Source organism: Rhinatrema bivittatum, chromosome 6 (assembly GCF_901001135.1).
Source record: "Rhinatrema bivittatum chromosome 6, aRhiBiv1.1, whole genome shotgun sequence".
Lineage (NCBI taxonomy): Eukaryota > Metazoa > Chordata > Amphibia > Gymnophiona > Rhinatrematidae > Rhinatrema > Rhinatrema bivittatum.
In genome coordinates, this window is record NC_042620.1 from 196,953,076 (window position 1) to 196,965,893 (window position 12,818).

At 40.8% G+C, this 12,818-nt stretch overlaps 1 protein-coding gene across 1 annotated transcript in view; it reads left to right on the forward strand.

Annotated features, from left to right (window-relative positions):
- The window catches only part of LOC115093252 (carboxypeptidase O-like), a 77,675-nt gene that overhangs the window by 60,747 nt on the left and 4,110 nt on the right, over positions 1 to 12,818 (forward strand). Inside the window, exons 9-10 of the mRNA XM_029604925.1 lie at positions 3,440 to 3,642; positions 12,121 to 12,205. Coding sequence (XP_029460785.1) covers positions 3,440 to 3,642; positions 12,121 to 12,205 — 288 coding nt within the window. The remainder of the gene's footprint in view (positions 1 to 3,439; positions 3,643 to 12,120; positions 12,206 to 12,818) is intronic.

The following is a 12,818-nucleotide window of genomic DNA, read 5'->3' on the forward strand; positions in this document are numbered from 1 at the left end:
CTTTGAATGCACTTAAAACCTGGTCGATGTCATCAGTTTTTGGTAACTAACTCATATTTCTGAAAGTATTTGTAGAATTTGAGAAGAAATCTGCTTGTACTGTATCTACCTTATTTTGATTGTATTGTGGTTTAATGCTGTATATCACTGTGAAGCAATGAATAATGTTTTTAAAATAAATAAAAATAAATTTGCAAAATTTATGCATGCAAATTGCATGCAAAGCTGCTCATTGTAATAGGGGCGTGTTTTGGCCCAAAATAGCATGTGATATTGTGACTATCAAGTGCTATTGTTATATTGCGTGATAAATGCTGTTTTTCATATGTTATTCCCATATCGCAGCATAGTAAATGACCCCCTTAGGTTGTAAGACCACTGGGAACAAGGAAATATCTACAGTACCTAAATGTAACTCGCCTTGAGCTATCATTGAAAAGGCATGAACTATATCATAAATAAATAAGAGTATTGGCAGTTTACAAAAAAAAGAAGCCAATAAAGACACCATAATTGTTGGCATATAATTAGTAAAACATAGTCATACAAAAATTAGGGCTGGAGTGTACTTCAAGAGGTCACTGCATCCATATATTTACTTCCAGGCAGCATCTGCTGTACCTAACCTAATATACTCTTAAAAACACCCATCAAAGTAAATGAAAAAGAAGAAAGGATCCTGATCCAAAAAACTCTGCAGCATTTCCCCAAATTCTAAACTCAAAGACAGTAACTTTAAATCGAGCGTGCAGGTGCCTACATATGCACATATGAGTGCTCAAGCGAACAAACGCTGGAATTTTAAATTGTGCACACATTTACGCACATATGATAGAAAATACACCTAGCATGCGTATGTGTGCCCCTAATTTTAAACGGTTACTCGAGCAAACATACTTTGCGTATCTTCCTTAAGAAATGGTTGGCTTTAACATGCGCAGTTAAGAGGATTTTAAAACATGCTTATGTGAAGGACATAATCAGTTTTCACAATTGGTCCACCAGTTTTCCCAGTCTATCTTGATGTCATCCAGACCCTCTGGTTCTTCAGCCTGCACTCCCTTCAGTTGACCCAGATCCCTCACCCTGGCATGTTAGGCCAAAACAGCGATTTCTGAAGACTTACATCTCATCAGGAGCAGCAGTAAATACATGTGGCTAACAGCCCGACGCTCGTTGCGTTGGCTATTTATTTATTTATTTATTTGAAAACATTTCTATACCGTCTTTTCACAAACAGAAGTTGACCAAAATGGTTTACAAAAATTATTCAAAATAAAATAAAATAAAAAATAGGAGATAATATCAACTAAATAAAATAAATAAAATAAACTTAAAATACAAGAAACTATGAAACAAAAGATAGTAAAGTTAGGAAAAAAAATACAAAGTATACTTTAAGCCCTAATTCTAAATAAATATCTCCTTAAATTTTTTAATTTAACTATACTAGGTTTTATGCAAAAAACTAGGTTTTATGCAAAAAACAGCTAATTTTAAAACACCAAGTTACACACGTAAATGAGGACCCTGCCCAGGGGTGGATTGCAGGAAAATATCAGCCGGGGTTTTTTTCCAAAACTGGCCCTCTGGATATTTGACTTACTCATATGCTGTGCAAGCACGGGCTTCAACAGCTCCCAAAAGCATAGCTACCATCACATGTCTTAGAACTTGGCAGAACTGATACAAAAATCTCCCAACATAAATGTCAAGTTTTTCCTAAACAACTAAATAGAGCAAATCCTAGACCAAGTGTGAACAAAGTGAGCTGCAGTCCCACTTCTATCCATGCAATCGGTCAGTCTCTCCCCTCCCAAGTTTGGTTACATCTCTCATATATCCTGGATTTCTGGTCTGCAATTAGTCTTTTGCCATACATCAGTTTTTGAACCATTGCCAAGTAATGAGACAAACATATTGCCAGCCAGTGAGCCAGATACACACAAACAGACATAGACAAAGACACACAGGCAGACAAAGTCATTTGCTGTTGTGCTGGTGCTCATGTGCACATTCAATGACTACTCCCTGCCCCGGCACTTGCCGCATCATTATGTAAAAGTTGATGGTTGTTGACAGCCCTTCCTCAGCCTGAAGCAGTCCTCTCCCTTTCCCACCTCAACCCTTTTCGGCACCCTCATGCTCCAGGAGACTCACTGGTTCCACAGCCAGCTGCCCTTCTCAGGGCTCAGCCCAGCCATCTCAGACAGAAACCTCACTAGCATTGCACAGGTACCTCCTTTTATGGTTCCCTAGGCAAGTGTTTCCCAACTCTTTTACACCTAAAGCAAACCTGCATTAACAAAAATGTTATGTGACACATCAACCTCCCTGGAGCAGTCAGTGAAGACAATGGAGAGGGCTTATATGGCCAAAAGGACTAGGGTACTGAAAGTCTCACCAGTCTCTCTTCCAAAACAGAAGAGAAGGGGTACAGACAACCTGTCACAATGTATCAGCTCCCAAGGCAGAGGGGCGTAAAATGTCCATGTTGCAATGGGCACATTGGTCGCGCGAGAAATTTTTTGCATCATGGGGATTAGCTAATAGCCTCATCTACATGGAATTTACATGTGATGAGCACTATTAGCTATGCAGTGATTTGGATGTGTGTTTTGGACATGCTAATCCCCATATTGCATTGGGGGTTATGGACGTGCGTCCAAAACACACATCTAATCACTTGTTAAACCGTGTGCTAGCTGATGCACACGGTATTGCAACAGCCCCCTAAGTTGTTTAAGAAACTGGAATATATGTATCTATAAAGTTAGAAAGGTCCAAGAAAATCTTTATAGAAGCTTATTAACAGAGCTTTTCTAACTGATTTGTCCTTGAAATAATTTGCAGACATTGTAACAGATCTGACCTTGTCATGTTTGTTTGAATATTTGCAAAATAGTGGAGAATAAAAAAAAAGCTACTGTATGGTATCACCAACTATGCTACAGTTGCTAGAGTGACAGATCATCTATAGCATCCATGAAGGCAATTGATCATATTCCATGCTTTTCTAGTTCTTTTTATAACTGGGGGTTTTGTATTGGAAGAGTGGCATTGGGTCAGAGAACCAGTTGCTTTATGATTTCCCTCCAATACTCCTTTAATACTGGAAACGTAAGGTTATGTTTTTAGTATTTTATCGGTTTAATATTTATAGATATTTTATAGATTTTAATAGCTAACAGGTTTTAGTTACTTTTTCTTTTAACTGTTTTATTTTATAATCGCTTGTAATTTGATTGTATATTTATTGTTTTATTCTTATTATTGTTTGTATTTTTATTGTATAATTATTTGAATTGTAAACTGCTGTGAAGGCTATGCTGAGACAACGGTATATAAATAACAATAAACCTTAAACCTTAATATGAGCTAGTTGGGATCTTCAAGCTAATTGTTATTTCAGCATGAATCCTTTCCTTGCCCCTTGCAGGCATTGGTGCCTCGAAGAACTGCAGTGCCTTAACATTCTGTGGGACAGAGCCAGAATCGGAACCGGAAACCAAAGCCGTGGTCAACCTGGTAAAGAGCCGGAAATCTGACATTTTGTGCTTCCTAACTATTCACTCCTATGGTCAGCTGATCCTCCAGCCGTATGGTTACACTAGAAATCCATCAAAAAATCATATGGAAATGGTAAGGAATTAGATGCCCAAATAATGTCGGTACTGAAACCTGGGTTTTTATTGTAGTCATTATAATCAAGATCATAACATTATCTATACCTCTAAGCTGTATCTAGTGCTATTATACTAGTACAAAATTCAAGGCGTTATAATAATCTTAGAAAAAAATGGGTTCTTTTTTTATATTCTCTCTTTATTAATTTTTCAAAAAATCAAATCAAGAGAATTTTGATACATGAAAACATGGCTAATCACCTCAAACAGGCAACTGGAAAATTTTAAAAAGTGGAAGAAAGGTACCTCATTCAATTCTCCATTCATTTAATCCACATTTGGGGGCGTAAATACAGGAAATATATATAAAATGTACAGCTATGTCATTATGGTCCTAATCCTAAAGTGTTATGAGCCAGTAACATTTGGAACACTCCTACTTAATACCCTCCAGTTTCATAAAATACTTACAAGGGAATAGAAAAAACTAGATTCTTTGAATAAACCTTCTGTTAACCCAGCATACAAATTATCCAATTATAATATAAATTAGCTTTTAAGACCACATAGGACCCTTCTTCAGATGTGATCTGCAAAGAATCCACTGTTACAGATAAGTGCTAATTATAATTTCAGTGTGGATTACATGGGCCTGATTCACTAAGCATTTTCCTCATAGACAATGAATGGGAGAAAAGCCTTAGTGTCTTCCAGGGCTACTGAGCCCTTTTAAACTTTTAGTCAGCTCACATATTGAGATGGAATGGAGTCAAAGCTCATCATTCAATTCATTTTTTGTTTATTTCTAAATACAGTACAGTGGAAACCCACATTCAATGTAAATATAAAAAAAAAGTAGTGGACAGATTATTGCAGTATAATGCTGTCCAATGCAACTCAGAATTATTAACTTCCAGTTATAGATTCAAAACAACAACATAATGAATTCTCAATGCATATCACTAAAATATCAATATACATTCATAGAGGCATTAGGATTAATACCTATTTCAAATCATGTTAACACAGACTACCCACATCAAATATGCATTATTTACATAGACATTTTTACCACATAATGACATAATGTCAGGGCACAGGTGCCAGTTAAGGGGAACCCCCAGGACAGGAGTAGCTGGCAGGCTGGATTCAGAGATAGGACAGGCTGGAGCAAGGACAGGACAAGAAGGTTCTTCGCCTGAATGACCACCTCCCTCTCGGGTTGATCCCTTGGATTCTGGTAGCTAGCAGGACTTGGATGGTCCAAGGGCAGGGATTTAAGGGCACCCACAAGAAGAAGGCTAACTGCAGGAACACATACATAAAACAAGGAGCTCATACGAGACAGACAAACAATACAAACACGTTGACAGACAGTGAGACATAGGACAAACAAACAAAAAAACCCCAGAAGCCCACAATTAAGGCCTCAAACAAACAGAAACAATCAAGACAAAAACTAGAAACAGGAATACACAGAGCAAGAAGGTCTCCTAACAGAGAAGGCTAAACTCCAAGACTGAGGGGCCAGAACAAGGAGCAAGGAGACTCCAAGATGAGACAGGTTCTATCTTAGGAGTTACCACCCAGGAAAGAGATCTAGGTATCATAGTGGATAATACATTGAAATCGTTGGCCCAGTGTGCTGTGGCAATCAAAAAAGCAAACAGAATGTTAGGAATTATTAGGAAGGGAATGGAAAATAAAACAGAGCATGTCATAATGCCTCTGTATCTCTCCATGGTGAGACCGCACCTTAAATACTGTGTACAGTTCTAGACACCGCATCTCAAAAAGGATATAGCTGCACTGGAGAAAGTGCCGAGAAGGGCGACCAAAATGATATGGGGCATGGAATGGCTGCCCTATGAGGAAAGGCTAACAACGTTAGGGCTGCTCAGTGTGGAGAAGAGACAACTGAGGGGGGATATGATAGAAGTCTACAAAATCATGAAAGGACTTGAACAAATTAATATAAATCAGTTATTTACTCTCTCAGATAATAGAAGAACCAGGGGGCACTCCATGAAGTTAGCAAGTAGCTCATTTAAAACAAATTGAAGAAAATTATTTTTCACTCAGTGCATAGTTAAACTCTGGAATTCATTGCCAGGGGATGTGGTTTCAACAGTTAGTGTTACTGGGTTTAAAAAAGGTTTGGATAAGTTCCTAGAGGTTAAATCCATAAACTGCTATTACGGTAATTAATAAGTGGTGGTTTGTGATCTATCTAATGTTTGGGTACTTGCCAGGTATTGCGAGCGGGGCAGTGGACCCTTGGGCCGGCCTTGCGGAGAGAGATGGTAGATCACTCCGCGGAGAAGAGGTAGGCCGGGAGGCAGTGCCAGGCGGAGTCTTCGCCCTGGAAGCCCGAGGACCCCCCGGGAGGTCCCGAGCTGCTGGGACTTAGACCTAGGCTGAAGAAGGTGACGGAGACTGACCAGGGTCAAGGCAGGCAGCAAACGAGAAGAGTCAGGAACAGGCCAGAGTCAGGAATCAGAAGAACAAGCGAGAGTCCAGGAGCTGGAGCAGCAGTAGAAGATCCGGAACTGGAACCAAGATCTCCAGGAACAGGAATCAACATGAACTGGAACCAACAGCAACAGGAACAGAGCACAGCAACGAGCAACCAGCAGGAACCTCGTTGCAAGCCAATTTGCTACAGTCAGACGCCGGGTTAAAATACCCACCGGCGCCTGACGTCACTCCAAGGGGCGGCCCACGGTCCGGCGGGAAAAGCCCTTTAAATTCCTCCTCCTTGCACGAGCGCGCGCCTAGGAGGGAAGGGACCACATTCTGGGGCTCGGCGGCGTCTCCTGTGTGGAGACGCTGCCGCAATGCAGGCCCAGCAGCCCCGAAAAGCCGCGACCCTCGCGGGGATAAGAGCCCGACTGCCGGACCCCGCAGACAGAGCCCCGGCGGAGCAGGGTAAGGCTCGGTCACAAGAGTCGCAACCGAGACCGCAACACCAGGTACATGTGACTTGGATTGGCCACAGTTAGAAACAGGATACTGGGCTTGATGGACCCTTGGTCTGACCCAGTATGGCAATTCTTATGTTCTTATGTGATCTGACATGGGCCAGATTGGTTTCAGAGACAGTCATTCATTGTCCTGCATGGCATTGACAGCAGTTGTGTTGTTGTTCCCATGAGATGCTTCCTAAAGCTGCTGTTTCTGATTTGGCATGAGCTGAACAGGGTTCAGAGACTATCACTGGTGGTCCGGCATGGCAGTTGAATGTGGGATAGTCATTGGTAGACTGGCATAGATCTAAAAACAAATGTGGACTATTCCAAAAGATCCAACTGACATGTTTCAGCTGCACATCTGGAGGGAGGGGTACATGCCTAGGAAACTTGACAAACAACTACATGCATGCAACCAGTTACAGAAGAGAACTGAGAGAAAGTCATTGTTTGTCCAGTGTGGTAGTTGACTGCAGGATAGTAACTGATGGTTTAGCGTGGGGTCAGGATATGTCCAGATGGAGTCACCAATGGTCCAGCATAGGGTCGGGTCCAGATAAAGTAAGGAACAGTTCAGCACTGTGGGAACAGCTTCCACCTTGGTTCCCACCTCTGGCTCTGCTTGGGGGTCTGTTGTATTCCATGGTTTGAGCTGGACGATGCGCTTGCTTCCTGGGGAACATGAGCCCGATCTCACGGGTATGGGTCCTGTTCATTTCCAGTATGAATGAGTTAAGTCCTTGTAGAACACTGACAATGTCATTGGATGAAGCTCTAACTTGATCAGTCAAACAATTGACTGCAGCGGTACACTCCCTTGCAGACAGTCTGGATTGTCTCCGTAGCTGATGCATTTCCTTCCTCATGCGTTCCATCTCTTGGTGCATAGCTGCTCAGACTGCCGTCATACTGGTCTCAATGAGTTCCTGCCTTGCAAGCAGTTCCACAGCTATCTGTTTTGTTATTGCGTCAACACTGGAGAGTGGTATTTTTGTTGATGAGAGAATATCATAATATGGAGCCCCACTGCTAACCACAGTGGCACCTGAAGAAATGATGCCCATGTTAATGCCAGTTGTTGTGGTACATCTGGGATATCTGTCATGGTTGTGTCTGTCCATGTGAAGAGGAGCTTAACTGTCTGACTGACTTCTTGTGTATCGGATGCCTGTGTCTCGCTTGGTAGCTGCAGATTGTCAGTGGGCTACTCTGCTCTTCCTATCGGAGGTGGATCCAGAAGTGCTAGCTGGTTCTCTTTGGCCTCCTTCTCTGTAGCAGGCCCCTCTGTATCCATTAACTGACGATCACCTGGGAAAATAGCAAAAACTCTAACAGGTAGTGGTGTAGTTGCATCAAACCTTTTATGAGCTTCCATGTTCTCATTCTCTTGGCGAGAAATTACATATAGTTCGGATGTAATTTTTTAATTTTTGTTCTTTTTTGTTTGGTTCAAAGGGACCATAACCAGTTCTCTGTAGTGTACTGCTGGGATGAAACAGTATATTGTATATCATCAGAATGGTTTCTTATGAATAAGTGTTTTTTGAATAAAGAGTAGGAGTTCTAGTGAATTGGAAGACCAGACCCACAGAGGGATCTGACAGAACTTTTAATGTTGGTGTGAAAAACTCCTTTCAAAATATAGTCTTGGGCTGGCCATGCGGAGACATCTGGATTTGATTTCCAGTTCATGATTCTTCTCTCTGCGCTGGTTTGGGCTAGGGATGCTGCACAGAGGAGAGGGTCCCATTGAGTGGTTTTTGCCTGCCCTCTGACTAGCTATTTAATACAAAACACACAAAACACCTGTGTATTTTGCTTGCCTTCTGACTAGCTATTTAATACAGCTACACAAACACACTAAAGAATATACCCCAATAGTTTACTTCTCCCCAAAACTTTTAAGTTCTAAAATTTCCTCAAGCAGTAGTTACTGAATCTTTTCAGCCACCAGCAAGGTGATCCTCTTTCCTAAGTGCTCCCACTGGATTCTTCCATAGCATCAAATGAGTCAAATCAGTTAGAAAAAGTATTTTCAATTGCAATCACTTTGCAAATCTTTCTAAATCTGTTCAAAATTAAAGTGGATTATGGGAAGTTGTAGGAACAAATACAACCCTTTAGATAATATGGAGATCTGATTATCCATAAGAAAGAAGAAGTCACTCTCGGATAAATTTGTCTCAATAGAGTAAATTTCTTCTGAGATTCAATCCATGGTTGATTTTACCATAATGTAAAAGGTGTGTCTTTCTTCTTCAGCCCTTTTGAGTAATCACTCTCATCTGTTCTACATTTTAATCATATGTTCTTTTTTAATACTAACCTAAATGTCTCTATGGATTTTTGGAAATCTGTTAAATGAAAGTGAAATACATCCAGAACTGTATTGCTTTTCATAGTATCAAAGATTCATCTAATTGTGTTTCCAATTTCAGGCCCAAGTATTTTCACTTTGGGCTATATTAAAGTTTACTGTTAACTTTCGTGGCACTTTACACACTGCATTGCACATATGTTTTCTAAAAATTCTGGACTCTGGGACAAATGATTAAAACACTCTAAGGTAGTGGTGGTATTCCATCAATCCTTTTATGAGGTCTCTTGTTCTCACTCTCTTAAAGAGAAATAATATATAGTTGGAATATAACTTTTAATTTTTGTTCTTTTCTTTGAATTTAGTCACAAGTTCTGGGTTCTTTGTGCCTTGATTAACCAACCAACAATTAACACATAGGGACCAATATACTAAAGTGTATCTTCCCTTCCTCTCCTCTCCACCCACCCCCCACCTCCAGGTTCCTCTTCTCTCTCTACTTCCTCTCAGTTTCTTCCCTCCTGCCCCTTTCAGTTCATTGTTTCTTGCACTCTTTAGTGGGTCTCCAGGGAGAGATTCCCCACATCTGCGGTATCTCTCACATATCAGTTGGCAGCCAGAAAAGGCCCGTGGTACCTCGCAATCCTTTCCAAGCTGTTGTAGCTGCACGGCCAGTTTGATATCACAGGCCATGCAGCAGAGGCAGCCATTTTCACAATGTTAGATGTTGCAGCCGCAACTTATATTTTTTATTTTATCTATCTATTTATTTATATAATTTTGCTCCCCCCCCCCCAACAATTTTCCAGCCAGATCACAGTTTCCTCTTTCAAAACCCCTGAACGATGACAGCAGGGCAGAAGGAAGTGCCCAAGGATTGCGTCTGCATAGAGATTTGCTATACTTCTATAAAAAGAGCTGTAAGCTAGGAAGGACAGGCAGGTGGCTGCAGGAGAATAACTGAGAGCCTGACACAGTTTATTTAAGCCTTAAACCTTAGAACATCCACTGGTTTGCAGAGTAAGCAGCTGTCACTGTGTGTTTCTTTAATGTACTGTCAATTTGCGTCTACTATGCAAAGTAAACAAGACAGAAGTAAACAGAAGTTTTCTGACTATAATCCCACTGCTGGAGATTTACTTTCATTGGCCTGGTTATAAGCATCTTAAAATAAACAGGAAAGCAACTTCCAGCAGGATGAAACCCTCCCAAACACTGCACACAAGTGCTGACTGGGGATCTCCATCCTACTAGCCAAATTATGTGCTAATTGTAATGCATCAGTACTATTTATTTATTTTATTAATTTAACAATTTTTATATACCGAGGTTCTAGAGACAGAATCACTAAGCACTTCGGTTTACAGAGAACAATTGAAATGACTGAAAGTGAGACTTACAGAGAACAAGGAAATGAATAACTGGGATGTTTTTCAATTTAAAACTCATTATGATATAGAAACCTTAAATAACAGAATCATCAACAAAAGAATGATAGTCAAACATGTAACAGTTGATTACAATGATTAGAGTAAAATGTGATTAAATCTGAGGTTGTTTGGTCGTGAAAAACATAATAAACTGAGACAGGGAGGATAGGAAGGATTAAGTCCAATTAATCGTAAGCAAGGGTGAAGAGCCAAGTTTAGCAAGATTGCTTAAAATAACCTGACTGTATCTGGGTCATATTGGATCCCTATTTGATTATATTCCTATATCTCCTTTTTTGTTAGAATTCATATAATTTTTCTTGTGTTTGTGGCAGGCCATGACTTGTGGCCTTCTCCGCTATAATACCCAATGCACAGAAATAAACAGTAAACAAATAAAAACGGACAAAAAAGGACTCAGAGTCTTAGGTTTCTTATCACATTATGTACAATAAAATTGTACCGCTGGTCACCTCTGATCACCCTTCAACACCCTTTTCCCTTTCCCCTCCATCCCTTCCCTTCACTGGAGTGCCTTTTATGATTCACTTATGACAGCCACACTACTCTGTATTTCCTGATAATGTCATCTTTTGCTCATTTGAATTCTAACTTGAAGAAAAGAGCAATAACTAGATAAGAAATGTATTAAGTTTGACAACGTTGTATATTTCTTTTGTTTTTATTTGTTAACCTTTTATTTCTGTGTATTGACGTGGACTAACATGGCATCCAAACCTCTTCATCCAATAATACCTACTGTAACTGCATGATAACACAACCTGCAAGCAATAGTGTCTTTAGTCATTTTCCAGGTCTGTTACTTCACTGCAAAAAAACAGTTCAATCCCATGGGGCACCAGAGCAAACCAGGTGGCGTGCAATAGGCATCTATATACAGTCTGGCCCAACTCCCTGTGGCCATCCAACACCCTTATCTGCATCCTGACACATTGCTAAACTCTTAACAGCAGTCTTTCTTTTCCCAGCTGGAGTGGTAGCTTCAGCTCACTTCAACCTCATTCCAACCAGCCTCTGCTTAGTGGTTTTGCTAGGCCCTGTCTTCCTGGCATTCTCTAGACCTCCTGATCCTTCTGGCTCTCTCCCTTTCTAAACCACTACTTGATTAGCCCCGCCTGGTTGCCCCAGCCATGGCTCCCTGGGGTTATGACATCCAGTAATTTCTCTTAAAGTGGCATTACCTCTTTTCTCTCTTTCATTTTGCTTTCTGGGGCACCTTCTACCTCTGTCATACAAACTGTTCCACGTCTCCAGGCTGTTCAGGTTGTGCAGTCCTACTTCCTTCAGTATTTTTATAATTTTTTGAGGGGAAGGGGAGAGGAGAGAATAAGAGACCTTCATGTTTTTAAAACTCAGTCTGTTCTCCCAAGTCTACTTCTCAAATGTTCACTCTATGATCATATTTCACATGTTAACTGATACCTTCATGGAGTTCTGATAAGGAGAAGCAATTTACTCCTATTTGCTTAAATCTATAATGGTGGGGGGAGACTTTTAAATCTTCAGCACTTTTGTCCTCTGGAATGAAATTAGAACAAAAAAATAGGATCTGAATGATTTTGTTTAACTCAAAACTTAATTTTAAAGAATTATTACCGGTGCTATAAAATACTCAGATAAAGCTTGATTTGATACAAATTATTGCTTTCACGTGCTTTTTGCCAATGGCTGTAGCTTAATGTCATGTCATGGGTTCCCAGCTCTAGGGTTGATTTTTCTAACCTAGAATGCCCTCTTATTCTTGTTTCTTTGATCAGCTGAAAGTTGCAAAGATGGCTGCGGAGGCAATAGAGGCAAAGCACGGGACCATTTACACAGTAGGTTCAGCCTCGCATATTTTATGTAAGTATTACATTTGCAATTTGGTAGAATTATTGTTATGTGAAAAAGGAATCACTGGTCTGATCTGAGTGGTGTGAAAATTGCTACTGCTATAAGGTGTATGCGGCACTGTACAGACACATAGAAGACACAGTCCCTGCTCAGTGGAGTTAACAATCTAGTGTACAGATGGAAATTGAGGCTAGGGCTTCTTTAGTGTATCGGGGATCTTTTCCTTCTATAGTCTAAGGGAGAGAACAGTAAGGAGATGGGTGTGGGTCCAGGGAGGGATGCAGGTAGGACTCCCTGGATACAAACATGGCTCCAATAGATAATGTGTAGTCAAAATGTTTGTTCAGCATTTTCTCTCACCTTCTTTTTCTTCCCCCTTTAACAAATGGCTAATGGCGTTATTTTCTAAAGGCTTATCGCACGCAATAGCATGCAAATTTGAGTCAGGGTGGGAGGAGGGAGGAGTCGGCGGTGTCTTCGCTGCCGGCGATAATGTTACCAATGTTATTGTCGGCAGTAATTCGCCGAATAGCACCACCTTTCATGGTGGCGCTATTCGGTGTGAAAGCCGGCAGCGAAGACACCACGGTGGTGCGAAGGCTGCGGGCTTTCACAGGCCCGT